A 27040-nucleotide genomic window follows, 5' to 3' on the forward strand; every position below is an offset into this window, starting at 1 on the left:
TATTTCTTTACCTTTCTCTCCTTCTCCTTCTGGTATTCTAATTATGCATATGTTGCACCTTTAGAAATTGTCCCACAGATCTTAGATTTTCTTTTCTATTTTTTAAAATTCTCTGTCTGAAAATTCCAACATCTTTGTCATATCTGGCTCTGGTTCTGACGTTCTGTTTGTCTCTTCAACATGTGCTTTTTCTTGCCTTATGTCTTCTAATTTTTTGTCAGACATATTGTATTAGGTAAAAAAGAACTGAGGTAAGTAGGCATTTAGCGTGAGATTTTGTGTTAATCTGGCTGGGAGTTGGGCTGTGTCTAATATTTGCTATGGTTGTAGGCGTCAGAGGCTTCAAATTCAAATTCATAGTTTCCTTGTTTTAGTCTCCTAAGTTGACATTGGACTTCCCTGTGTACTCTTAAAGAGAGTCAGCATCTTGCAGCTGTTTTATCTGTAATCCACTGTTCTTTTTAATTTTTTTTTTTAATTTATTTGAGAGAGCGAGTATGATTCAGGGAGAGGGGCAGGGGGAGAGAGCAAGAATCTCAAGCAGGCTCCACACTGAGCATGGAGCTCAGCTCTGACACAGGGCTCAATCCCACGACCCTGGGATCATGACCTGAGCTGAAGTCAAGAGTCAGATGCTCAACCAACTAAGCCACCCAGGGCCCCTATTCTTATGCTGGAAACCAGTTACTCTGGTGGTATGGTGTGAGAGAGGAACGTGTTCTGAAGTTTTATGATTATATCTAAGTATTATAGTGGGCCTGTGTTTCTAGGCTATGACTTTAACAAGTTTTTCTTATGTCTCATAGCTTGTTTTTTCCACTGAGGTGGTATGGGCAGGCTAGAGGGGGCTGGAATGGCAACAGTGCCCTTCCCAAGCTAGGATAAGGTTCTGGTAAACTCTTTTCCTCTGGAAAGCAGTCCTTTCTTCTGGACGATGTTCTGGGTGTGACACATGAAAACTACTTCTTTCCTGCTCTTGACTGAGTTACAAGGGGATTTTTTTTTAATTTTTACTATGACAGCCTATAGGATTTCTGTAGGTAAAACCCAAGAATATGTGTGACAATCCTAAGACTGCGGCCCCAGCATTATATGATTCTCAGGCTAGCCTGCGCTCAGCCTCCAGAAGTTCTAATGTCTTCTGTCCAGGCGAGCAAATCCCAGGTGTGACTCTCCAGATTCATCCATCTCTCCAGACTCTGAGGTTGCTCTTTACCCTACACCCTCAGTCCCCTGGTGGCCGGAAGAAAAGTTGTTGGTTTTCAGTTTATTCAGCTTGTTCTTGTATGCCTAGGAGTGATGACTTCTAGGCTACTTACCAGAGATGAAACTACATGTGTCCTCTGTACATTACAGTTATTTTCAAATTTGTTGAGGTGTGTTTTATAGTGAAGGATACTGTCTATCCACGGACATTTGGTGGTGGAAGGGGAGAGTATTCTGTTTTTGGGTGGAATGTTCTATATACCTCAATTAGATTCTTTGGTCAATTGAGTTATTTGGTTTTTCTGTACTTTTGCTGATTGTCTGCCTAGTAGCTCTGTCGTTTGCTGAAAGCAAGATGGTGAAGTATCCCCTCTAATTGTGGATTTGTCTATTTCTCCTTTCAATGCTGTTATTTTTAAGACAAATGAGATGATTCACATATCATACAATTCGCCTGTTTAAAGTGTACAATTCAGTGTGGATTTTACTATATTCATGGATATGTGCAGCTAGCACCACAGTCAGTTTTAGAACATTTTTCTTATCCTACAAGAAACCTTGTACCTTTCGGCTGTCACCTCTGTACTCCCCCATACCCAGCGTGAAGCAACCACTTACTTTCTTCCTCTGTAGATTTCTCTGCCCCAGTTCTTTGGCTAGGGGGAACAAGCTTTTCTTGGCAATTTTTTTTTTTAACACCAATGCCTGTTGGTGGTTCTGGGTTTCTATGAGCATCCTATTTAGCTATATGGGAAGCAGTAAGAAAACCTAGGAAACCCACTGCTGCCATGTTGCCCCTCAAGTCCCAAGGTCCATAGACTGTCTACCTTCAGTCTATCTTTTAGAGTCTTCCTATGCTTGTTTGTTGTGTTATGGACAGTTTGTTGTGCTTTAATTGTAAGAGGATGGATCTAGAAGGACTGGACTGTTCTATTTTGGCAGAACCAAAAGTCCCCAACCAAATATATTTTGTCACTAAAATCCAAAGGGACCCACAGGGAGTATCTATTACTTCATAGTGTGGTTCCAGATGTAAGTCTTCTGAAACTTTACCAATGCAGTAGACACCTGACCTCCTGGAGAATTTCTGTCTCACCTCTAGTACATGTGTCATATTAAGTATCACGTGTGCTTGCTACTTCCAGTTTGTATTCCCCTCATCAATACAAACTGTAATGTCTTGGTGAAAGGAATGCCTTCTGGCGCTCCCACAGGTTTTCAGGAGGTGGCTGAGCAAGGGGCACCACATGGGATCCACTTTAGAGTTCCCGTTTCTCTAAACCTACGATCTCTTCCCTCCAGACTGTGCAGTGGGTTTCCACCCTGTCTCCTTGACTATAGGCATTACTGACTCAGAACTTCTTTTTTTTTTTTTAAGGTTTATTTATTTTTGAGAGAGAGTGTGAGCATGAGCTGGGGAGGGGCAGAGAGAGATGGAGAGAGAGAATCAGAAGCAGGCTCCACCCTGTCAGTGTGGAGCCAATGCAGAGCTCGAACCCATGAACCGCGACACCATGACCTGAGCCGAAATCAAGTAGTGACTCAGAACTTTTGTCACCCATTACAGGGGCTCAGGCTAACACGTTAAATCCTGAGGCATATGTGAACACGCTCATTGGCCTGACCCAACCTTAGATTTAGTCCTGCTGGCTGATTTACTTAGAATCCATTTACATGCTTGCTGTCCAGGTTCCTGCTCATAAACTTTGGCAAGATCCTGCAACTTCTTCATGTATGTTCTCTTTCCCAGTAGCAGGCCTTGCAATTAATTTTCTGGATCGTGCTGGGATTTGACACCCCTTATGGCCCTAAAGACAGTGACCATTGTTGGTAGTGGGTCCTGAAGAGAATAGGTACTTCCTTTTTAGGTAACTACCCCAGATGAAGTGAGTGCCATATTTTTTATGAAAGGAAATGCTCATTGTCTTAGAAGGTAAAAAAGGCTGTTTCTGATGTGAAGAAATGTTTGGAGATATCAGAGATTCAAGGTTCTTAGCTTTGTGTCTCTACAGAGGTTTCCATTTCAAGTGTCAGGGTCCTACCCCTTCCCAGCCAGTACCTTTACCTTAAGAGACTCCACATAAATGTACTTGTACCTGGCATGTGACTTTGCAACCTGTACATTCAGGCTTCAGACGTGCCCCTCCTATAGTTTCATGGAATAAGAACTCCTTTAGGACCACTGCAGAAATGTAGATTTTCCCCCTATGCCTTCAGTGGAGACTTCAAGGCATGAAGCTTAATTGGGGGTAGGAATGGAGATGAGGGCCCGTGAGTGATAATCTCTTTAGCAGTCGGAAGAAGCCATCTTGCTCCACAATCTCTGAATTCACTGTGATGCCATAGCAATCAAGGGCCTCAGCCATTGACTTCCCAGTGCCTTACCCTCCCTTGGCAGTCTGTTTAAGTGATACTTTGAGTACTCATGATGTCAAACCATACTGCACTTTAGCAGTACCCCATTTTTCCCTAGCAAGAATGCCCTACATGCACTTACCAACTCAATTCCAGAATTCCACCTGGATGGACTATATCCTTACACCCCTCCTTGTAACACTTACTAAATCGGTTAGGGAACTGGCTAGAACACACACATTAGCTGGGATTTTGGAGAGAAGTGAATGGAGAAGGCCTATTTGCAGGAGCTGAAGCAGGGTTCAGAGCACCCAGAAGGATGATAAAGCACCTGGAAACTTAGAACAGTAGGAAGCTTTGCCATCTTATCCTTCGGCCTGAAGGACTAGGGGATCTAGAGGCTGCTGAGAACCGAAGCCAACAGAGGGGCTGCCCAATAGAAGCTCTAGTCAGAGAGGTAGATGGAGTGGGGTACAAATACCCAACCTTTCCACAAAAGCAAAAAGGTAACTGGCAAAAATGGTCACAATCAAAATTTTCAGAACTCTGGAAATTAACAAAAGGCTTACATCTGATGATTATTTACTTAAGAAAAGCAACTGATGCTCAGTAAGAACATAGACCTTTGCAATATAATAACCCATCATAACCCTATCTTGTAATTTATAACCTTGAAAATCAAGAATCTGCAATCATAGGTAAAACCAGCATTCTAGCAGCAACTGGAAAGGGGTACAAGGAGCTTCTTCAAAGGTCCAATGCCAGAGCATTGTCACTGTCCTACTTGGTGGTTCACTGATAGACCCCACTTGCCAGGCTATCTTTATTTGATCTCAGAGCCCACCAATGCAAAAAGCCTCTTCTCTGAGAGTGTTTATCAAAAGCTGTCAAACCAATTACAGGCAACTGCTTAACCGTCACAGCTGCCTGAGGCAGTATGGGGCCAATGATAGACTAACCACAAAGTGAAAAGGGGAAGTCGAGGGAATAAGGTTTCTGTGGGGGCTTTATTTAAAAAGCACTAACAAATTCCTGGAAGTCTGTATGGCCACATGCATGCATAGGGTTGTGAACATGCTCAGGAAAGACCCAGGAAGGCCCTGAGCTCTCCCCTCTGGCTGATTTTGAGGCTCCTTGCAAGCAGGAAGTGAAAGCTGAGGCAGAGTTGGTGCTACCCGGCAGAGTGTTGAAGTGTTACCGAAGCCATACAAGAAGGGGAGCTCTATCCTCCCATCAGCCAAACCTAGCTGGCAGCCAGTTGGTAAGGGAATCCAGGATTGATCCAGAAATATAAGACAAAAGAATCTACAGAGGTGGGTCTAGCTTTGCCTTGGAGGCATTAATCAATGAAGATGAAATGGTAGCAAAGCTTCTTTTGGAAGACTGTCAGAGCCCAGGGGAAAATGAATCAAAAACCCACAGAGAAACAAAATGACCCGTGGTTGCCAGAGACTTGGTGGGGAGCAGGTTGAGGAGGGGGGTGGCTCTCAGCTGCAAATGAAGACAAGGAATTTCCGGAGATAAATATATCTTGATTTTGGTGTTAGTTAACTAATTGTTTAGTTTTCAAATCTCATTCAACTGTATACTTAAAACAGGTAAATTTTATTATATGTTTGTTAATATACCTCAATTAACTGGGCTTTTAAAAAGAAGTAAAGAAAGAAATATTCAACTGCCCTAAATCCTCCTGCTGTGCCTCCACTGGCCTAATCTAGTCAAAAACTAGCCATCAGGCAGCTTTGGTGACAAGGTCTGGAGATATGACCTTCGTGGGCTACAGAGAAAGGCAAAGCCTGGATTAAAGGGTAGAGACCCAGAAGACAGTCAACACAGGGGATCCTGTGGAAACAACAGTAAATTATTCTCTCCTCACAGGAGGATAGCACTTCTGGTGGGAAAAGCAGGCCTCTCATAGCTGGAGAGGTCCAGAGTGGGTCAGAGGGCTCGTGAGTCCGTGTGGAAAGGTGCCGATGGGAGTTTGAGATGGGATTCCTCTGCTTTGTGGGAAGAAGACCCCCAAACTCTCTTACTCAGATTCTGAAATTACCTCTACAAACAATCTGTGTGAATATTTGTGGGATAAAGTCCTTAAAATCACATTCTTACAAGTTCTTCAATATTAAGCGTTCTAGCGAAATTTGGTGATGTTTTCTGTTACGTGATTTTTAATAACGCGTTTCAAATTCTGTTACTGTTTTGTTGGCCCTCAGAAGCGGAATTCAGACCGTAACATGGAAAAAGCTGCTTTTCCCTCAGCTGCTAAGTTGGGGGATATTATGTCATTCGAAAACTGGTAAAAGAATGAGCACGCGCATACCTCACCTGATTCCAGTGCTCAGTTTTAACAGGAAATTTACATTTCTGTTGTGTACTTTTGGGGGGCCGTGCCTAATCCTTTACTTTAACCAAGAAAAAGACTGCCTCTCATGGAAAGAATCCTGAGACTTTCATCTGGAACTCACAGTGTTCTCTCCCTTTTTTCCCCTTCCAGGAGGACAACAGTTAGTTTTGTGGCTTACTGCTGCTCTGCCCAGTGTCTGCAGACATTTGACCTACTGAGTTGATAAACACTCGAGAGCCTCAGGAGTTTTGCCAGCTTGACACTGCAGTTGCCTGTGTATCGCACACTGTTTGTATGGCAGAGGGACGGGACGGTCCAGCCTGGCGGAACAGGCCCTTACATCCTGTCCTGTCAAATGCGAGGGACTGCAAGAACTCTCTGGAAATGTCCCGATTGAGCTCAGAGCTGAAATGCCTTCACCCTTCCCCCACCCCAAGTTGGAATAGATCCTCCCCCAAATTAAGGACCCCTTGTCTTCTGTGTTTTTCTTTTTATGTGAGTATGTCTCATAAGCAAACTATGTAGTGTGATGTGCCTCCCCAAATCCTCAAAGCAAGTTTCAGTTCCCTGAAGAACTCTCTGATTTGATAATACAGCCAAATTAACTTTTGAACACATATACCTTCAAGGATACTTTTAATCTCCTCTCTTTCTTTACCCAGAGGATTATTTCCCCACAGATTATTCTCCCAGGTCTTTACCGGAGTCCAGCAAACTCCAATGGCCTCCAGAATATTGAATATCGGGCGGCGGAGGGGGTGGGGGGTGGGGGAGACTGGGGAGGCTGGGGGTGGAGGGGGAAGTGCCTGAGTTGGCAGCGAAGTTTAGACTCCAGTGAAGGCCCTGCCAGGGTCCCAGCATACACCCTCTGGAAAGTTACAACCCTGTTTATAAGTCTTGCAACACATTAAGAGACTTTTGTGAGGGTTTTTAAACCTAAAAATGTACATCATAAATGAAATACCCTCATATTTTGAAAGACTATTTAGAGAAAAATGATTTTTGAAATTTTTTATTTCCTAACAAGTTTTTTGGTTTTTTGTTTTTTTTTTAATATGAGAAGAGTCTGAGGAATAACTGAGGCTTCAAAAGATGTTCTCTTCTTTCTAGACGTAAACATTTCCTGGCTAATGAGAAAGGGGGAGATAAAACACATCAAAATAGGTCCTCCACGGTTACTTGTTAGATGGGTTTAGGATTAAATTTATATTGACTTTGAAATACTTTCGTTACATGTGGAAAATTCCTACTCCCGGTTTTTAGCAAAGTGATTCTAAGCACAACCTGTTCACATTTGTTTAAGTACCTGGTGCATTAGATTATCTTCATTTTGACCCTAGATTTCTTCTGTACTTAACAGGCTATTGTCCAGATACCACTGAGAAAATACAGGAAAAGCAAGTCCAAATTCAGCCTTGGACTTTTAAAAAAAAAGACCATACATGGCAAGTCTGTGAGATTATATTCTGACAGAAGAAATGCTCTTAATGGAGGAGCCACATACTTGCTCTTCCTTTGAAAGGATAGCATTTTTATGTTGCTTTGCTGCCAGATGTTCATCTGGTTGCTGCGAAGCGATTCTTTTTTAATTTTAATTATACAGAGTCTTCTCTAACACAGAACTAAAAGGGGAACAACCAAGATTTCCTTGGTAGGAAAATTATTTTCAAAAAATTTCAGACTTGTCAAAAACTTGGTTTTTGGAATCTTATTAGCTGCCCTAAATCTGTAATGCTAGGCTCTAACAGTGCTAAAAATCCTACACGGTTCCTGACGAATGTGTGATCTTTTCACAGTCACACCACCTGCTGCCCGGAAAGCAGACTATCCACGTAGAATGGTGAAGACAGAACATTCCCGTGCGTTCCAACTGCATTTCCACTGTTCCTACTTCCTCTTGTCCCTTTCATAAGTTGGCCTGTTCAGCCTTCACATTTCAAAGGCTTTTAGTATAATAGGAACTGAAGATCTGTATCAAAATATAACACTTCTTTCATCCTCTGGAATAATTGAAGCTTTAGCGTAACCCCTACATGTACATAAGTTGGCAGCTAAAAAATGTGGCATGAAACTTCACAAATGTGATTCAGGCCTAAGTGGCTGCTGCCTCTATCATGTAAGCGACGGTAAATACATTGCAGCATCTTTCGGTGTCACCCTCTATAATCCTGTGTCTTCAAATGGAGCCGGGAAATGTGCTGACCTGATATTCAGGATTCTTGTTGAGTTAAGGATATGTAATACCTTTGTCTTAAGTTGTTTGAAATTTGACAAAGACACTTACAATCCAAGCCTCCTCTCTGTTGCCATTGTGAACGGTGTGCTTTCAATAGCAGCGGTAGGCTAGGCAGACAACCTTCTAGGGCAGTCTCAATCTTAATCCCCGGTGCAGCACCTAGTTTAATTGATGAGCAATGGAATTTACAATCTGGCCTCCATGGTGCTTTTCATCATGAAAATTTTTGTGCCGGATTCACTGATGTCATTCTTAACCCTTTGATACTATAAAGGAATGTTGCAGACTGGAGAAAATTTGCCCATATGCTATGTATTTGAATTGAGTCCAGAGCTTTGCAGAAAATTCTACGGTTATTCTACAGTATATGTGTTTTCTTAAGCAATAGTTATACTAGGTAGATACTTGATACAATTATAATAATGCAAAAAAGAAAAGTGACTTACTTGAAAAATGCAGTCTGTTCAGGGAAGTTTACCTCAGCAATCTGATATGTGGTTAATGGTAAATTTTTAAATCTAGGGTACCCTGTTGGGCAGAGGCCTTCTTATGACCTAGTGCAAAGGGAGTCCATTTTAAGTGGCTTATCCTATCAGTGTTCTTCAAAATGCCTAATTGTGACCATACCAAAATCCTTGCTTATATAACGTTGCACAGACAAAATATTGCATCTTCAGTGAATAAAATCTATATTTTGAGCGCATTTTAAAACTTTCAAAAATGATCAGTACACAAAAGAGCCCTGGCTGCTGGAGGATGCACTCCGATGAACAGAGAAGAAAGATTACCTCTTTTGTTACCTAGCCAGAAAAGTGAGGTATACATTAAATATCTTGGTCCACGCACTTCACGATCACTAAAACCTTTCACAACTGACTTGTCTCACTAGTTCAGTGTACATCTCACTTCTCTTCCATATTTAACAGAACAGATTACAATTGTTTACAGTTACGAAAAAGCCTTCAGCATCACTTGGCTTACTGAGGCATTGCACATAGCTTTCCCTGAAATATATACCTATTGAATAATCTCTGGGAACTTTCAAAGCCAATTTAAAAGATTATTAATAGTGAAATTAGGTTTCTGTTTCCTGGATTGAAAAATCAGGCCTTTTTTTATCTTTACTGCAGAAAGCTTAAACATGATGCATTACTTCAGAAATCAAAACATTTTCATTCAGATGATTTATGAACATGGATTCCTAACTGGGCCAACACTAATGCAACCTGATATAATTAAATATTGAAATGTAAATTCATTTCACAGACTTGTAAACACTCTCTTTTTAGGAATCTTATTTTAAAATGTATCCTTACATAACCCTGGCCATTTTACTACGTCTTTATTTTTGTGGTTTCCACTGACTCCTGCTTCCTCCTAATGAGGCTCTCCTACATTTTTACCAGGAATTCAGTGAATATTTTGCCTTCTCCTAAACAGGGGAGATTTTTTTTATAAATGCATATTTTTGGAAATTAGCTCTGTGTCTGTGTACAAATCATCCAAGTCTCACTGCCCCTACCCAGAAAGTACCTCCCCGTGTCATCAGCTAATAGACCTGGATGAAACACAAGTGTCTCTAAAAATGGGATTGATCATTGGTCAGTGACTGTTATCCTTGGTCAGGAAAAGAGATTGCTTCACAGGCTAAGATGTTCTCTTTGAAGCATGACTATATGGTTCCTTGTTGTTTGGAGACAGAAAAGTACTGGTTGCCCAGTGTGGTGGCTGGGCAGAAGGTAGAGCGTGTGAAGATCATTTCTATATGTGATTAAGAGACTTGGAAGGGTTGGCAAGCTTTTTTTCCATTCACCTTACAGTAGAGAGTGGATTATCCTTTCTACCTGTGTTCAAGAGTTACCAGGTTTTGTTTCTCAAAATGTTCTTGAGACTAGAAATCCTTGATCAATCAATCGATCTATTTTCCTTCCCTCCTTTTTTTTTTTTTTTTTTTTGTATAATGAAAAGATTTTTTAAAACTCTGAGTCTGTCTACTGAAAAACTATGGCAACATTCACTTGGACAGTGGACATTTTCTAAAACTTGTATCCAGTTTGGTTGTTCTTATAGCTATTTCTGTTTATAGAATAGTTGAGCTTCAATCATGCAGATGCCTAGAAATGTTGATGATGGTAGCTTCATTGTTTTAGCCAGATTCATTTTGTTAAAAATAAAAGAGCATTAAATACTTTGAGCCAGCAAAAATGATGGAGTAAGGACCTCCAAAAATTCTCCCCTCCATAAAAGCAAGAAGAAAATTGTCAAAACATATCAGAACCAACTTTTTTTCAGAACTCTGGATATTAACCAAAGGTTTACAGCCATCCAAGGCATATTTATTCAAGAGAAAAAGCTGAATATCAGAAATAACAGTAAGCTTTGTAGCATTCTAGTTTGCCCTATTTCTATCCCCATCCCCCACCCCAACTGGAAAACCAACAATCTACAATCAAGGTAGAAGCACTTGTGTAGAAGCCACTGGAGGGGGCAGAATGGGGTTGGAACTCCTTCAAAGCCATATTCCTAGAGAATTGTCTGGTGATTCCCTGAAAGATCTCATTTGCAAGATTGTCTTTATTTTGCCTGATCAGAGCTTGCTGGGTGTGAAAAGCCTTTTCCACAGGGACATTTATTAAAAAAAAAAAAAAAAAAAAATCAGAGCCAGTTGTGGCTGCCTGAAGCAATGGATAACCATTGGAGCAAACAATAGGCTCACCAAAAACTTAAAAGGAAAAGCTGAAGAATGAGGTATTTGTAGCACTTTTGAGAAGCTCTGATATTCCTGGGAATTTGGATGGTAATGCTCACGTATGGGGCTTTACACACGCCAAGGATTTTAAGCCTCAGGAAAGACCCAAAAACATCCTAAATTCTCACCTTAGGTTGACTGAGGGCCTGCACAAGTGGAAGGTGAAGCCTAAGTCAGAGTTCCTCGTTTAATGTTGAAGTGTGTCCCAACATGCACAGGAAGCCCTCAACAGACATTAGGAGAATTATTGGTTTCAGGTTCCAATCATTAGCTTACCACAAAACCACCTGAGTGAAACGTAAGTGACCATCATTACAAAGAGTAGAGACCTTACAGAAATGAGTCCCTATACAAACAAAACCCAGCAACTACATCAAACCTTTGGCAAAGGGTAAGCAAATCTAATTTTCAGAGTTCCCCCATTATTATTTAAAATACAGAGTTTTCCTCAAAAAACTATGAGACATGCAAAGAAACAAGAAAGCATGTCTCATACACAGGAGAAAAAGTGAATAAAGTATACCTGAGGAAGTCCAGACATTGGGTTTTGTAAACAAAAACTTTAAGCCAGCTATTTTAAATATGTTTAAGTAGCTCAAGTATGGAAATGTCTCACCAAATGCAAATTATCAATAAAAAGAAATTATAAAATAGAACCACATATAAATTCTGGCATTGAGATACAATAAGTGAAATGAAAAATCCCTGAAAGGTGCTCAGCATCAGATTTGAGCAGGCAGAGGAAAGAATCAGCATACTTGAATGTAGGTCAGTTGAGATTATCCAGTGTGAGGAACAGAAGAAAAAATGAAAAATGAGAGAATCTCAGAGGCCCATGGGATACCATCAAATGTGCCAACATGTATAATTTAGGGAGTCCTATTAGGGGAGAAGAGAAAGATAAAGAATATTTGAAAGAATAATGACTAAAGACTTCAAAATTGGGTGAAAAACATTAATTTACATACCCAAGAAACACAGTGAATGCCAAGTAGGATAAACTCAAGACACCCATTCCTGGGACACCTGGATGACTCAGTTTGTTAAGTGTCCCACTTTGGCTCAGGTCATGATCTTCTAGTTCATGAGTTAGAGCCCCATGTTGGGCTCTGTGCTGACAGCTCAGAACCTGAAGTGTGCATTAGATTCTGTGCCTTCCTCTCTGCTCACCCTCTTGTCTCTTTCTCTTTCAAAAATAAACATAATTTTTTTTTTCATAAAGAGGTCCATGCCTGGACATACAATCACACTGTCAAAAGATAAAGACAAAGAAAGAATCTCAAAAGCAGCAAGAGAGAAGCTACTTGTGTGTATGGGATTCTCATCAGAAATCACGGAGACCAGAAGGCAGTGGGATGACATAAAGTGCTAAAGTAAATGACTGTTAAACAATTCTATATCCAACAAAACTATCTTTAAGAAATGAAGGATAAAGTAGGACATTTCCAGGTAAACAAAAAGAATTCATCATTAGCAAGCCTGCTCTACAAAAAGAAATAAATAAATAAACAGGGCCCTTCTGGCTGAAATGAAAGGATAATAGAAAATAACTCAAATCCACATGAAGAAATAAAGAGCATGAATAAAGGTAATTACATGGGTAAATATAAAATATAGCAAAAATGCAGTTTTTGTTTGTAACTCTTTTCCTCTTATCTGATTTTTTCTTTCTCTCTCTCTCTCTCTTTTTTTTTTTTTTTTTTTTTTTTTTTTTGAGAGAGAGAGAAAGTGTGTGAGAGCAGGGGAGGAGCAGAAAGAGGGAGAAAGAGAATCCCAAGCAGACTCCATGCTGGGTGTAGATATGGAGCTCAGTCCCATGACTGTGAGATCATGACCTGAGCCAAAACCAAGAGTTGGATGCTTAACCGAGCCACCCAGGTGTCCCTTATCTTACCTGATTTGAGGCAACTGCAAATATATAAAAATGTCTATCTCTGCAAATATACATATATAGATATATCTGTTGATGGGCATAAAGTGAAAAAACACAAAATTTATATGATACTACAAGTACAAAGGAAGGGGGAGGGAACAAACCTACACAGGAACAAAATTTTTATATACTACTGAAATTAAGTTGGTATTAATCCAAACTAGATTGTTATACATTAAGATGTTAGTTATAATCCTCAGGGAAATCACTAAGAAAATAACTAAAGAATATATAGCAAAAGATACAACAAGAGAGTTAAAATGGTACGCTAGAAAATAACACAATAGAAGGCAATGAAGTAATGGAGGAATAGAGGAACAAAAAGACATAAGACATATAGAAAACAAATAGAGTGGCATATTAAATCCTATTATCAGTAATTACATGAGATGTAAATGGATCAAGCACTCCAGTTAAAAAGCAGAGACGGCAGAATGGGTAAAAATCATGATCCAATTATATGCTGCCTACAGGAGACATACTTCAGTCAATGACACTAGGTTGAAATTAAAAGGATAGAAAAGGATCTGTGCAAACTAAAAGCTGGAGTGGGTATATTAATATCAGACAAAATACACTTTGAGGGGCGCCTGAGTGGGTCAGTTGGTTAAGCTTCTGACTCTTGATTTTGGCTCAGATCACCATCTCATGGCTCATGAGTTCAAGCCCTGTGTTGGGCTCTGTGCTGACAGCTCAGAGCCTGAAGCCTGCTTCAGATTCTGTGTCTCCCTCTCTCTCTGCCCCTCCCCTCTTGCACATGCTCTCTCTCTCTCTGTCACTCTCCTCTCTCTCTCTCTAAAAAGAACATTAAAAAAATTAAATCTCTAATTAAAAAAAATAGACTTTGAGGCAAAAATTGTTACTAGAGACCAATACAATTACATAATGATAAAGGATCAATCCATCAAGAAATAATTATGCACATATGTATACCTAACAACAGAGCTTCAAATACATAAAGAACTGATAGAACTGAAGGGAGAAATGGACAATTCAATAATAACATTTGGAGACTTTAGTGCCTCACTTGCAGTAATGGATAGAATAACTAGACAGAAAGTCAGCAAATAGAAGGCTTCAACAATACTTTAAGCCAGGTAGACCTCACAGACATCCATAGAACATTATACTCAATAACAGCAAAATGCACATTCTTTTAAAGTGCACATGGAACATTCCCTGGGGTAAATCATATGTTAGGTCATTAAACAAGTCTTAATATTTTTAATAGGATTTCAAATCATACAAAGTATGTTCTCTGACCACAGTGGAATGTAATTAGAAATAAATAGCAGAAGGAAATTTGGGAAATTCACAAATACATGAATATTAAATAATACATTCCTAATGTAGCCGATGAATCAAAGAAGGAATTACAAAGGAAATTAGAAAATTCCTTAAGATTAATGAAAATGAAGACACAACATATCAAAACATATGGGATTCAGCTAAAGCAGTACTTAAAGGGTAATATATAGGTATAAATGTCTATGTTTACAAAATAAAGGTCTTAGATCAATTACCTAACTTGCAACCTCAAGGAACTAGAAAAAAAAATTAAACCTAAAGGAATAATACAGATTTTAGTCAAAATAAATGAAATAAAGAACAGGAAAAATAATAAAAAAAATTGAAACCAAAACTTCAATACATGAGTGAATAAAAAGAACAAAAGTTGGTTCTTAGAAAAAAATCCACAAAACAGAAATGCCCTTAGCTACACCAGGAAAAAAATAAAGAAGACTCAAATTACTAAAATCAGGAATGAAATGTTACTGCCAATCTTTTAAAAATAAAAGAATTATAAGGGAATTTAGATGCCAACAAGTTAGAGAACTTAGATGAAATGAAGAAATTTGTAAAAAGACACAAACCCCCAAACTGACTCAAGAATAAAAAAAGACTAAATTTATCTAAAAAAGAGATCTAATTAGGAACCAAAAAGGATTGTACAAAGAAAAGTCTAAGAATGAATATATCTTCACGGGTGAATTCTATAAAATATTTGAAGGATAATTAACACCAATTTATTCATAAACTCTTGTAAGAAAATAATGCACTACATGGTTAGAATGAAGGACAAAAACAACATAATTATCTCAGTAGATGCAGAAAAAGTTTAATATTTGACAAATGCTTTAAGATGTTTAACAAAGTAAAACTAGAAGGGAACTTCCTCAACCTGATCAATGACATCTATGAAAAACCTATAGCTAACATCATATTGGTGACAAAATGTAAGTTTTCAGCCTAATATCAGGAACAAGACAAAGATGTCCCCCTTACCACCTCTATTCAAATTTGTATCGGAGGTTGTAGCCCAGGCAATAGGCAAGAAGAAGAAATATAAAACATCCAGTTTGGAAACAAAGGATTAAAACTATATTTTCAGATAACATGATCTTGTGTATAGAAAATCATAAGGAATACACACACACACACACACACACACACACACACACACACAATTAGAGCTAATAAAGGTTCAACAAGGTTGCAGGATACAGAATTAATATATGAAAGTTAATTAATTTTTATACATATGCAATGAATAATCCAAAAAGGGAATTAAATTATATTTACAAAAGCATTAAAAAGAATAAAATACTTAAGAACAAATTAACAAAAGAAGCACAAGACTTACCCACTGAAAACTGCAAAACATCACTGAAAAAATTAAAAACCTGAATAAATGTAAAGAAATGCTATGCTCATGGATTGGGAGACCGCCATATTGTTAAGACTGCAATATTCCCCAAATTAATCTACAGATTCAGTGCAAATCCCTATCAAAATACCAGCTGCATTTGTTGCAGAAATGAACAGGCTGATCCTAAAATTCATATGGAAATGCAAGAGACCCAGAATAGCCAAAATAATATTGAAAAGAGGAACAAACTTGTAGGACACACACTTCCCAATTTCAAAACCTCCTACACAGCTACATTAATTAAGACTGTGTGATCCTGGCATAAAGATAGACATGTACATCAATGGAATAAAATTGAGAATCCAAATAAACTATTACATTTATGGTCAATTTATTTTTGACAAGAGTGCCAAGACAACGTAATGAGGGAATGAATAATCTTTTTAACAAATGGTGCTAGAACAACTGGATAACCACATGCAACAGAATTAAACTGGACCATTACTTCATACCACCTGCAAAAATTAGCTCAAAGGGATTAAAGACCTAAATGTAATAACTAAGATTAAAAAACTCTTAGGGGCACCTGGGTGGCTCAATCACTTGAGTGTCCCACACTTGATTTCAGCTCAGGTCATGATCTCATGGTTAATGAGTTTGAGCCTCACATTGGGCTCTGTGCTGACAGTCCACAGCCCGCCTGGGATTCTCTTTCTCTCTCTCTCTCTCTCTCTCTCTGCCCTTCCCCTGCCTGTGCTATCTCTCTCTCTCTCTCCCTCTCTCTCCCTCTCTCTTTCTCCCTTTCTCTCTCTTTCTCTCAAAATAAACTTAAAAAGTCTCTTAGAAAAAAACAAGTATAAATCTTCATGATGTTGGACAAATCAAATTTCTTAGATATGAACCAAAAGCACAAGCAAACAAAGAAAAAATAAACAAGTTATACTTCATCAAGATTAATAACTTTTGTTCCTCATAGGACACTATCACAAAAGTGAAAAAAAATCCCACAGAATGGGAACAATTATTTCCAACTGTATATCCGATAAGGGCCTAGTATTCAGTATATATAAAGAAGTCTAACAACTCAACAATTAAAAGAAAAGAACTCCAGACAAAAATTAGGTACAGGATGAGGCACATCGGTAGCTCAGTCATTTGAGCGTCAGACTTCAGTGCAGGTCATGATCTCCTGGTTCGTGAGTTTGAGCCCCACATCAAGCTCTCTGCTGTGTGGAGCCCATTTTGGAACCTCTGTCTCCCTCTTTCTGCCACTCCTCCCTGTGTGTGCACATGTTTGTGTGCACTCTCTCAAAAATAAATATTAAAAAAAATCTTTTTAATTAGGTAAAGGATTAGAATAACATTTCTCTAAAGAAGATATCTAAATGTCCAATAAGCACATGAAAGTATAGTCAACATCATTAGTCATTAGGGAAGTGCAAATCAAAATCACAATGAGATACCACTTCACATCCACTAGGGTGGCTATAAACAAAAAGATGGACAATGACAAGGGTTGCCAAGGACATGGAATAACTGAAACCTAATTGTTGGTGGAGATTATGAACTGTACAATGATGACTCATCTGTTTTGGAAAACAGATTGGCAGTTCCTCAAAAGGTTAAACCTGAGTTACCCTATGAGCCAGAATGTGACACCTAAGTACCTAAGAAAATTCAAAATTTATGTCCACACACAAGTGTGTACACAAATGTTTATATTCATAACAGTCAAAAAGTAGAAAGGATTCAAATGCCCATCGATGAATGAATGGATGAATACAATATGGCGTATTCATATGATGAAATATTACCAGCCATGAGAAGGAATGAAGTACTCACACATGCTACAACGTGAATAAACCTTGAAAACATGACAAAAAACAGGCACAAAAGGCCACATATTGTATGCTTCCATCTATGTGAAATGTTCAGAATAAGCCAATTCATAGAAACAAAGTAGATTAAGGGTTGCCAGGGGCTAGGGGGAGGGGGAAATGGGGACTGACTGCTTATGGGTGTGTACTTTCTTTTTGGGGTGATGAAAATGATCTGGAGTTAGTGGTGACGGTTGCACAACCTTGTGAATATACTAAAAACAACTGAATCTCACAGTTTCAGTGAGTTTGGGTGAATTTTATGTGAATAATATGAATTTTATGTGAATTATATCTCAATCTTAAAATCAAAGACAGTGATGCAAATTTACATATCTGTTAATGAACTAATTTTGGATAGACCAACAATCTTTCCAAAAGCCACGAATGGAGCTGCCCATCTCTATGGCTGTGAAATGGATGAAAACTCAGTGTTAACAACGTATCTAGTTTCAGAGTCTGTCCTCACTGGTTAACACCAGCATCAAGCCAATTCTGCAGTAGTTTAAAAATTCCACTTGGTGAGTTCTCCAACTCACTTAATCCATTGATCAGTCACCATCCCAGTGTGGGCCTCTCAAACCAAAGCCCACTGAAAGTAAGACACCATGAAATTAATGTGTTTGAAAATAGAGGGGCGCCTGGATGTTTAAGTCGGTTAAGTGTCCAACTTCAGCTTAGGTCATGATCTCATGGTTTGTGAGTTTGAGCCCCACATTGGGCTCTGTGCTGACAGCTGAGAGCCTAGAGCCTGCTTCAGATTCTGTGTCTCCCGCTCTCTCTGCCCCTCCCCCACTCATGCTCTGTCTCTCTCAAAAATAAACATTAAAGAAAATATTTTGTGGCACAAAAACAGATCAATGGAACAGAATAGAGAACCCAGAAATGGACCCACAACCATGTGGCCAACTAATCTTTGACGAAGCAGGAAAGAATATCCAATGGAATAAAGAGTCTCCTCAGCAAATGGTGCTGGGGAAACTGGACAGCGACATGCAGAAAAATGAACCTGGACCACTTTCTTACACCATACACAAAAATAAACTCAAAATGGATGAAAGACCTAAATTTAAGACAGGAAGCCATCAAAATCCTTGAGGAGAAAGCAGGCAAAAACCTCTTTGACCTCGGCCACAGCAACTTCTTACTCAACACGTCTCTGGAGGCAAGGGAAACAAAAGCAAAAATGAACCATTGGGACCTCATCAAAATAAAAAGCTTTTGCACAGCTTAGGAAACAATCAGGAAAACTAAAAGGCAACTAACAGAATGGGAGAAGATATTTGTAAATGACATATCAGATAAAGGGTTAGTATCCAAAATCCATAAAGAACTTACCAAATTCAACACCCAAAAAACAAATAATCCAGTGAAGAAATGGGCAAAAGATATGAATAGACACCTCTCCCAAGAAGACATCCAGATGACCAACCAACACATGAAAAAATGCTCAACATCACTCACAATCAGGGAAATACAAATCAAAACCACAATGAGATACCACCTCACACCTGTCAGAATGACTCACATTAACAACTCAGGCAACAACAGATGTTGGCAAGGATGCAGAGAAAGAAGGTCTCTTTTGCACTGCTGGTGGGAATGCAAACTGGTGCAGCCACTGTGGAAAACAGTGTGGAGGTTCCTCAAAAAATTAAAAATAGAACTACCCTATGTCCCAGCAATTGCACTACTAGGTATTTATCCAAGGGACACAGGTGTGCTGTTTTGAAGGGGCACATGCACCCCAATGTTTATAGCAGCACTATCGACAATAGCCAAAGTATGGAAAGAGCCCAAATGTTCACTGATGGATGAATAGATAAAGAAGATGTGGTATATATATACAATGGAGTATTAGCAGTCAATCAAAAAGAATGAAATCTTGCCATTTGCCACTACGTGGTTGGAACTGGAGGGTATTAAGCTAAGTGAAATTACTCAGAAGAAGACATATATCATATGACTTCACTCATATGAGGAATTTAAGATACAAAGCAGGTGAACATAAGGGAAGGGAAACAAAAATAATATAAAAACAGGGAGGGGGACAAAAGACTCAAGTATAGAGAACAAACTGAGAGTTACTGGAGGGGTTGTGGGAGGGGGGATGGGCTAAATGGGTAAGGGGCATTAAGGAATCCATTCCTGAAATCATTGTTGCACCATATGCTAATTTGGATGTAAATTAAGCAATAAAAGATTTTAAAAATAAATTAATTTAAAAAATTTCTTGAAAATACAATCAAGTGGAAAATTCTGTAAAGTACTAGGAAGCCATATTTGCTTTTTTTTCTAGTTTGCAATCCCATGTCTTGGCACCATTTTTACCTGGAACAAAAATGTAAAGGGAGGTGTTCTTTACTACAGGTCCTATCTTTTAAGCATAATTATTAAATATTTGTGTTTATTTTATCAGGTATTCCAAAAACACATTAATCCAAGGCTGTTCAGAATTCTCTGAAACTGATAAAAGTCACTATTAGATATATTGGCCAAATAACTACACCCTGTTTGAGGATAGTCAGCCTAATTTAGTAAACCAAAACTATGTCTAGATTTTAAATAAAATGTAGGGATTTTTAAATTGTATGTAAGAAACAGTAGTTATATCTGGCTCTATTCAGGTATATGCTCTTTATTTTTAGTTGATTGGACTGGTAAAGAATTTAAAGAGAAAAAAATGGAAAATCCAATTGTAATATTGTTAGTTTTATCTTCCCATTTGAAATAATGCAGGTAAATTATTTTTTGAGCTATTACTACTGAGTTCTGTACATTGATTATATAATTAAATCATGCATAAAAGCAGTTGGTAGACCATCCTAAAAGGAAAAACCTGTTATTTTTAATTTACCAGAGGAATATACCTTAATCTAAGACTTCCTGCAAGTATTCTCTATCCAGGTAATTTTTTCAAGGTTTCATAATTCATATGAAAGTAGCCTTTTTCTGATTACAAAAGCAGGGTGCCTGGGTGACTCAGTTAAGCATCCAACTCTTGATTTCGGCTCAGGTCATGATCTCACGGTTTCGTGAGTTCAAGCCCCGCATTGGGCTCTGTGCTGATGGTGCAGAGCCTGCATGAGATTCTCTCTCTCCCTCTCTCTTCCCCTCCTACCCCTCACACACACACTCTCTCTCTCTCTCTCTCTCTCTCTCTCAAAAATAAATAAATAAACTTGAAAAAAAAGAAGCAACACTGCAGGCTAGAGGAAAACAATGAAGAAAACCTTCCCATCCTAGTAACACCCTCCTCCCCCCTTCCTCCTGCCCCCCCCCGCCCCCACCAATCTTTGGATGAGTGTTTGTCTATCTTTCCACTCAGAATTTTCTATGAATCCTACACACACAAGTGGATTTACCTGGATGGCATCTTAGTATACCTACTATTTTATAACCTGCTTTCTTCACATGATGTATTATAAAAATTCACATCAATAAGTATAGATATACATAATCACTGCATAGAATTACATTTCTACCAATATTATGTAACATATTATATATATTTAATATACTGCCAGACAAAAATATATTTTTGTTTCTAATGTAGTTGAAAATAAAAAAAATTCCCCCATTTCTTTAGGACCAACTCATTTGGGAAAGCATGTGGGAGAGGGATGCTTCTTGAAGCCAGTAGAGTAGTGCACTACTAATTTCCTAAGCACACATCACCAGCTTCACTCTCTTCAACCAGAGCAATCTTGGGAAACTTCACCCTTTTATTTAACATCAAATTCTCTGGGACTAGAGACCTGAACTAGGATGTAATTCAAAAGGTACTTTTATTTGTGTCACTGTCTAGGCTGCCACCACCAGTTGAAGTTTCCAGGAAAGAGTTTTCCCCCCAAACATTTCCATATATAGATACATTTGCTTTATATATTTATATTTATGTTTATATTTAGAACAGCAATAAAAACATGACCTGGAATTTGATTAAGCTGTTGTTTAATATTAAATTGATAGCATTCACAGCCGATTCACCACCAAGATATTTAGAGTTAGCCTAATAATCTGGGGTCACTGCAAAAATAAGATCCGGGATCCAGCTTTAAGAGAAGCAGCTCACAGACAGAGCCGCATTCATGGCAAGGAGAAAATGGCATCGAAAAGACGAGGTAGCAGCAGGAGGGACGTGAGTCAGCTGCAGAGGCAAACCGCACCCTTTGGGGGAGTTTCCCGGCTCACGGCTCACGTCCAAGTAACAGGAATTCTGGAGACTTAGGAAGTGTGAAGAGCAAAGACATTAGACTAAGGAGAAAAGCAAGGGGGGAGGGGGCGGGGATGGGGGTGGGGGTGGGGGGAGAGATGATGGCAAATACCACTGTTCCGGAGGAAGGCATTTACTTAAAACAAAAGCGTGCATAATTTTAGCTGTACCCATGTTTCCTTCTCATCCTCTTTTGCTTTAACAATATGTACCCCGGTTGAGTGAAACAGAATGGAAATTTAAGGAAGGACGTCGAATTTGGTGCCTTGGGTATTCTCCCCTGCCTCTGGCCCACCGCGGTGGTGGTGCTGCTATGATTCCAAGGGCCCCGGTTTTGCTGGCGCCAGGTGCTCACCCCCTGAGGCTGAGCCTGCTTCTCCGCTGGGGGTGGGTGGCCTGGAGGAGGTCTTGCTGGCTCTGCGGTGGCGGCTCCCCTGGAGCTCTTGCATTCGGTGCTCAGGGCATTCAGGAAGCCTAGACAGAACACGAGGGAGCCAATCTCTGTTTACCCTGTAGGAGGCTAAGGTTGGGGGGTGGGGAGGGTGGATATTCGAAGGTGAAGATAAGCCCTGAAGTTTTGCAGGTCGTTAAACAAGCCCTAATTGAATGAGATCCACGATTTCAGAAGAAATGGTGCATGATCCTTTCCAAAAGAGCCCTGGATGTGCAGGGCTTGGCAGAGGAAGAAGCGTGCGGAAATTCTGAAACTCACTCTAAAGACAAGCATGGAGGGATGCCTGGGTGGCTCCCTCAAGGGGCGACTGGTGACCTACTCTGATTTCAGCCCAGGTCATGATCCTGGGATCGAGCCCCATGTTGGCCTCTGCGCAGAGTGTGGAGCCCGCATGGGATTCTCTCTCCCCCTCCCTCCCACTGCCCCCTCTCCTTCTCCTTCTCTCTCTCTCAAATTAAAAAATAATAATAATAAATTGGCCTTAAAAAAAAAAAGTCAAGCATGGAAATGTGACATTGAGGAGCAAGATTATCTGATACCTACAAATATCAGAAAGAACAAGAAATGACTTGAGTTTTGCCTGTGCCTGTGACTACCTGAAGGAGCTGTCTTCACATGCCACCTTCCTTTGGGACAGTCCTGCCCAGTCCCCTATCTTTGCATGGATCTCACCGATGGATCTGAACTGGCAACCTCATTTCAGAGAATGTGGAAAATTCCTTAAATAGACTTCATCACGCCCCACCCCACCTCGCCCTCAGGTTTTCTCAGGGTTCTTCTCAGCCCCTTTGCCAAACTTGTAGGTGACGTGTGCAAATGTGGGTAATTTCTACTTCAGATCAGTTCCTCTGTTTCTGTGAGATGATTCACATTATTTGTACATAAATATTTTAGTGAGTTGTAGTAGCCATAATCTGCAAAACTGCATTGTCCACATTATCAATTTTACAATCACCTCTACTCTACTCGTATTCAAGGAGCCTTCTAGAAGTATCTGAAAGTTTATTTTGGACCACTTCTACGTCATGTCTTTCACTAGCATCTAAAAGAGCCAATCTCGCTCGAGCCTTCATCTGAAAACGTGCCATCTGGCACCTTATCACCCCAAGTTGCTGAGACACTGCACACTTTTTAGTTTTAGTTAAGTGGCTCCTTTCTTTTTTAACCAGCATCTTCCTCATACTAACACTTTTTAATGGTATTTTTACTATTCGAAGTAACATACAAAGCATTCACCTCTAAGTGACATCCTGGTTCCTCTTGATAAAAGGAAAAAAATCCAAATGGGACTGAAATCTAGAAAGGGAGCTCACCCAGACCAGCAAACTCAGAGGGAATTGGGGAGGAAAAAAATTCAATGTCCACCAAGTTTGTAAAGCATTAAAAATAATTCTCCTCCCAACCCCACCCTGTCTTGTACTTAGGAAGAAAGAATGCAGGGTATAAATAATGAATGAATAGAATAAATAGATATGACGGGGATGACGTGTGTAAAAACAACTGGTCATACTTTTAGACTTGTGAAGTCAATTCTTTAGCTATGTTTTGCCCTATATAGAGGCTTAAGAATATTCAGATGTGTATCTGTTACACGAAATAATCACTTCAGTTCTAAAAATACTCTCCTGCTACTAACTCAATTAAAAAAAAGTGCAGCAGGAAAGCTTAATTAAGCTTTCTAGGTTGTTAAAACTCTGCTTCCAGAAAAAAACTATACTATTCTTAGAGTCCCCAGTCCAATTGCAAAGAACAACTAATGTGTTATCAGTCCAGAAATGGTTCCTTTCTTGTGCTTAGCACTGAGATCATTGCATGGGATTTTAATTGAGTAAACCCAGACTGTGCTGGGCAGCTGAAGAGAACTTTGTTCTACTAGTAACATCAGCCTCAGGAGAGCAGAATTGACAAGACGCCAAATTCCTTCAAGAAATTTGGGACTAGTTGAAACCACCCTACCCCACCTTGCTTTGATGATGGCAATTGATGATAAGTTTTAATTTTTCAGCACCTGGTGTTAACAGCAGTGTGCCCAGATCCAAAACAACAACAAAGAAAGAACTAAAACATCATTTACAGATTGGCAACATGTCCCAGAACCCACAGAGGGAGCAGAGAGTAGCAGGGTGAGGAGAGAAACCTGATTCCCTCTCCAAACATCATAAATGAGAAAATCCAACCTGCCGAAAGGCCACACAAAACAGTCAAGAAACGTGTTGTTTGGGGGTCTGGGAAAGGAACCCATAGGCAGGGCTGGGAATGGCTTTAAGTAGATTCAAAGGCTGAGCCCTTGGGAGACACGGTCTGGGGACAACACGTGCCCCTCAGACGCAGGACTTGACTAAGACGCTAATAACCCACCCTGGGTTTCAGGCCAGGTGCCAAGTGGTGCAGGGCACAACCTGGTGTGGGGATCTGCACGGGACCAAGTGTCCAAGATGAGCAGCCCGAAGATCAGAAGAAAACCAAGCCTCTCCAAGGAAAACGTTGAGGTATAGCTAAGGTTTCTCCGTCACAGGACACACTTCAAAGTGGCAGGTGCGTGCTAGGCTCTGGGGATTCAAAAGTAAACAGTCCAGGGCTGGGGCCTGCCTCCAGGGAGCGGATATTCTAGTAAAAGAAAATAGACAGTAAACAAAAATATACTCAAATGGATAGTAACAAAGAATGGCAAGTGTTAGGAAGGCAAACAGAAGGTACTAGGAACTTCACCCTTGATCTCTGGCCCGACAGGCTCCTCCTCCTACCTGTCTCTGTCTTTGGCTCCTCCTTCTCCTTCCACTCACTAAGTTAACACAGGCCCCAAGGTGTTGGACTAAGGGTCTGCTCAGCATTCTTGTCCCGACCACTCTGCATCCACCACTGCCAAGAGCTTCCACCTTCGCCTTAAAAAAACTGCCTTCTCAACTTCATCCAGGCCTGATCATGTCCCTGAGGCCTGACCTGACCACGCCCCCAGGCCCAGCTGACCACGCCTCCGAGGCAGGCCAGACCACGTCCCCAGGCCTAGCCTGACCAGGCCTCCAGGGCGGGCCTGCCTCCTCGGCCTCAAGAAAACTCCAGGGCTCATTAAAACAAGGTGGTGGTGATGGCAGCAGTAATAACCGCTGAATTCTGCACTGAAAATGCACGAGTTTTATGGTACGTAAATTATGCTTCAGTGAAGCTTTAGGAAACAAAGGGAAAAGTCCAACAGCACCCAGCCCTGGCCCCCATTCCAAACTTCCATATGCATGCCCTTGTCACCAGGGAGCCACCTCTGGCCTCAGACATGACTCACCCTTGACTCCTCCCTCTGAGTAACTCCCCAAGTCTAGCAAGTTGACAGTCAGCCAACTCTCACCCACCAGTATTTCTCAAATCCAGGTCAGCCCCCATCACCACCCTTGCTGAGCCCCCACCATGACTTCACAGTGCCCTTCTAGGGCTCTCCAGTCGGTGGTTGGTAGCATGGGCACGGCCACCTAGGAGCACCTGCCCCTTTGGAAGCGTGCTTTGGGTTGTCGTATGGATCTAAGGCACTGGGCATCTGTGGGTGGAGAAGGGAGGCCAGAGAGCTTCACACATCAAGTGGTCCCCCTGTCCTCCAGGACTTTAGAATGTCCTAGCCACTCTCTTCCATACAGGGAAATCCGGTCTGCTGTTACTTATCCTGATACTAAGTCATTCTTGTATCGACTTGTTCCGCTCTTTGTTTTCCTGCATTTCTTACGCAGAATGCCTTCTTCTATTTTCTCGAATGCAAAATTACTCATTCTATCTAGATGTGAGCAGCTGATTCGCTCACCGTGTCTTTACAGTGAAGGAGCAGGGCAGTCCGCAAACACTCACGCTGTCCTGCTTGGATGTGGCGCCAGCAGGGACCTGCCCCCCCTCGCCCCCCCTGCTTCTTCCAACAAGAGGGGCTGCCCCTGGGCTCAGCCTCCCTGGGGACAGGTGGTTTTCTGCACCTTTCCTGGGCCCAGGGTCTCCAGTTGCTAAGCAGCTGGCGCTCCCAGCCGACTGCTACAAACAGCTGGCACTTACAAACCAGACTTCCTGGCACCAAGCGGCCTGGGTATTCCCCTATAACAAGGCCCACGTGGGCCCTATAAAAAGGGAGAGTAATAGAAGTAGGGAGCCTCCACCAGAACACCCGCCTGCCAGGCCCCGCCCTGCTCTCTGGGGAATGCAGGAGGATAGGGTCATTCTTCCCCTCTAGCTTGCTGACCCCGGCTGGTATGGCCTGTTCCTTAAGCAAGCTGGTGACAGTAACCGTGTGAAGCCCCACCAGAGCCCTGGGACCCATGCTGCTATTCTTTGCTCTCTGGGTCAGATGGCTTTGGACTTCCTCATGCCCCCTCTTCAGGGCAAGCGGCCCTGCTCACCACCGCTGGTCAGCAGTGAGCTCTCCTTTCCCTGACTCATAACATTTTATCCATAGCTCTCTAATGCTATAGATCGCTTCCTTCTTTCCATTCCTCCCACAGCAGTGCTTCCCACACAGGGTCCTATCGTGGCCGAAATATTTACTGAACATTTGTGATGGTCAAGATACTATTCTAGCTCCTGCAGACACTCGTACATAGGGGACGTGGTCCATACCTTTGAGAAGTTCGTAATATACTCACTTACAGCCCTTGCAGTGAAAGGACATCAGTAGAAAAGGGAGACAGAGAGAAGAAGGAGGCAGCATTTACAATCAGATAAGAATAAATGTCACTCTGTTCAAATCCACTGTGTATTCCCGGCCAGGACATCGTGACATGGTGGCTAAGCTAGGGAGTCCAGGTGCTGGCCATAGCAGTCCTCCCCAGGAAGGTCCCCCTCAAGCTCAGCAAGGACAAGGTCCTGTCCTATGGGCCTCTTGAAGTCCCCTCAATACTGCCCTGTGCTGTTGGATTGGAGAAAGCAGTTTACTTGGGGAGGAAGAGAGTCCTCCATGAGAATCTCTGGGGTCCTCGCATCCTTCTTTCTAAGACAGAGATGGGGGGTAGGGAGTGCGGCTTTTGGCCATGACAGAGGGAAGCCCAGTTGCCACTCC

The 27040-nt window shown here is 40.9% G+C and overlaps 1 protein-coding gene across 5 annotated transcripts in view; it reads left to right on the forward strand.

The window, feature by feature from the left end:
- Positions 1-6368, forward strand: part of LRRC28 (leucine rich repeat containing 28) — a 179646-nt gene extending 173278 nt beyond the window's left edge. For all 5 annotated transcript variants that reach the window (XM_042988165.1, XM_042988166.1, XM_042988164.1 and 2 more), the window contains one exon: positions 6056-6368. In XM_042988165.1, coding sequence (XP_042844099.1) covers positions 6056-6128 — 73 coding nt within the window. In that variant the 3' untranslated portion in view covers positions 6129-6368. The remainder of the gene's footprint in view (positions 1-6055) is intronic.
- The last annotated feature ends 20672 nt before the right edge of the window (positions 6369-27040 follow it).

The sequence above is a fragment of the Panthera tigris genome, chromosome B3, assembly GCF_018350195.1.
Source record: "Panthera tigris isolate Pti1 chromosome B3, P.tigris_Pti1_mat1.1, whole genome shotgun sequence".
NCBI lineage: Eukaryota > Metazoa > Chordata > Mammalia > Carnivora > Felidae > Panthera > Panthera tigris.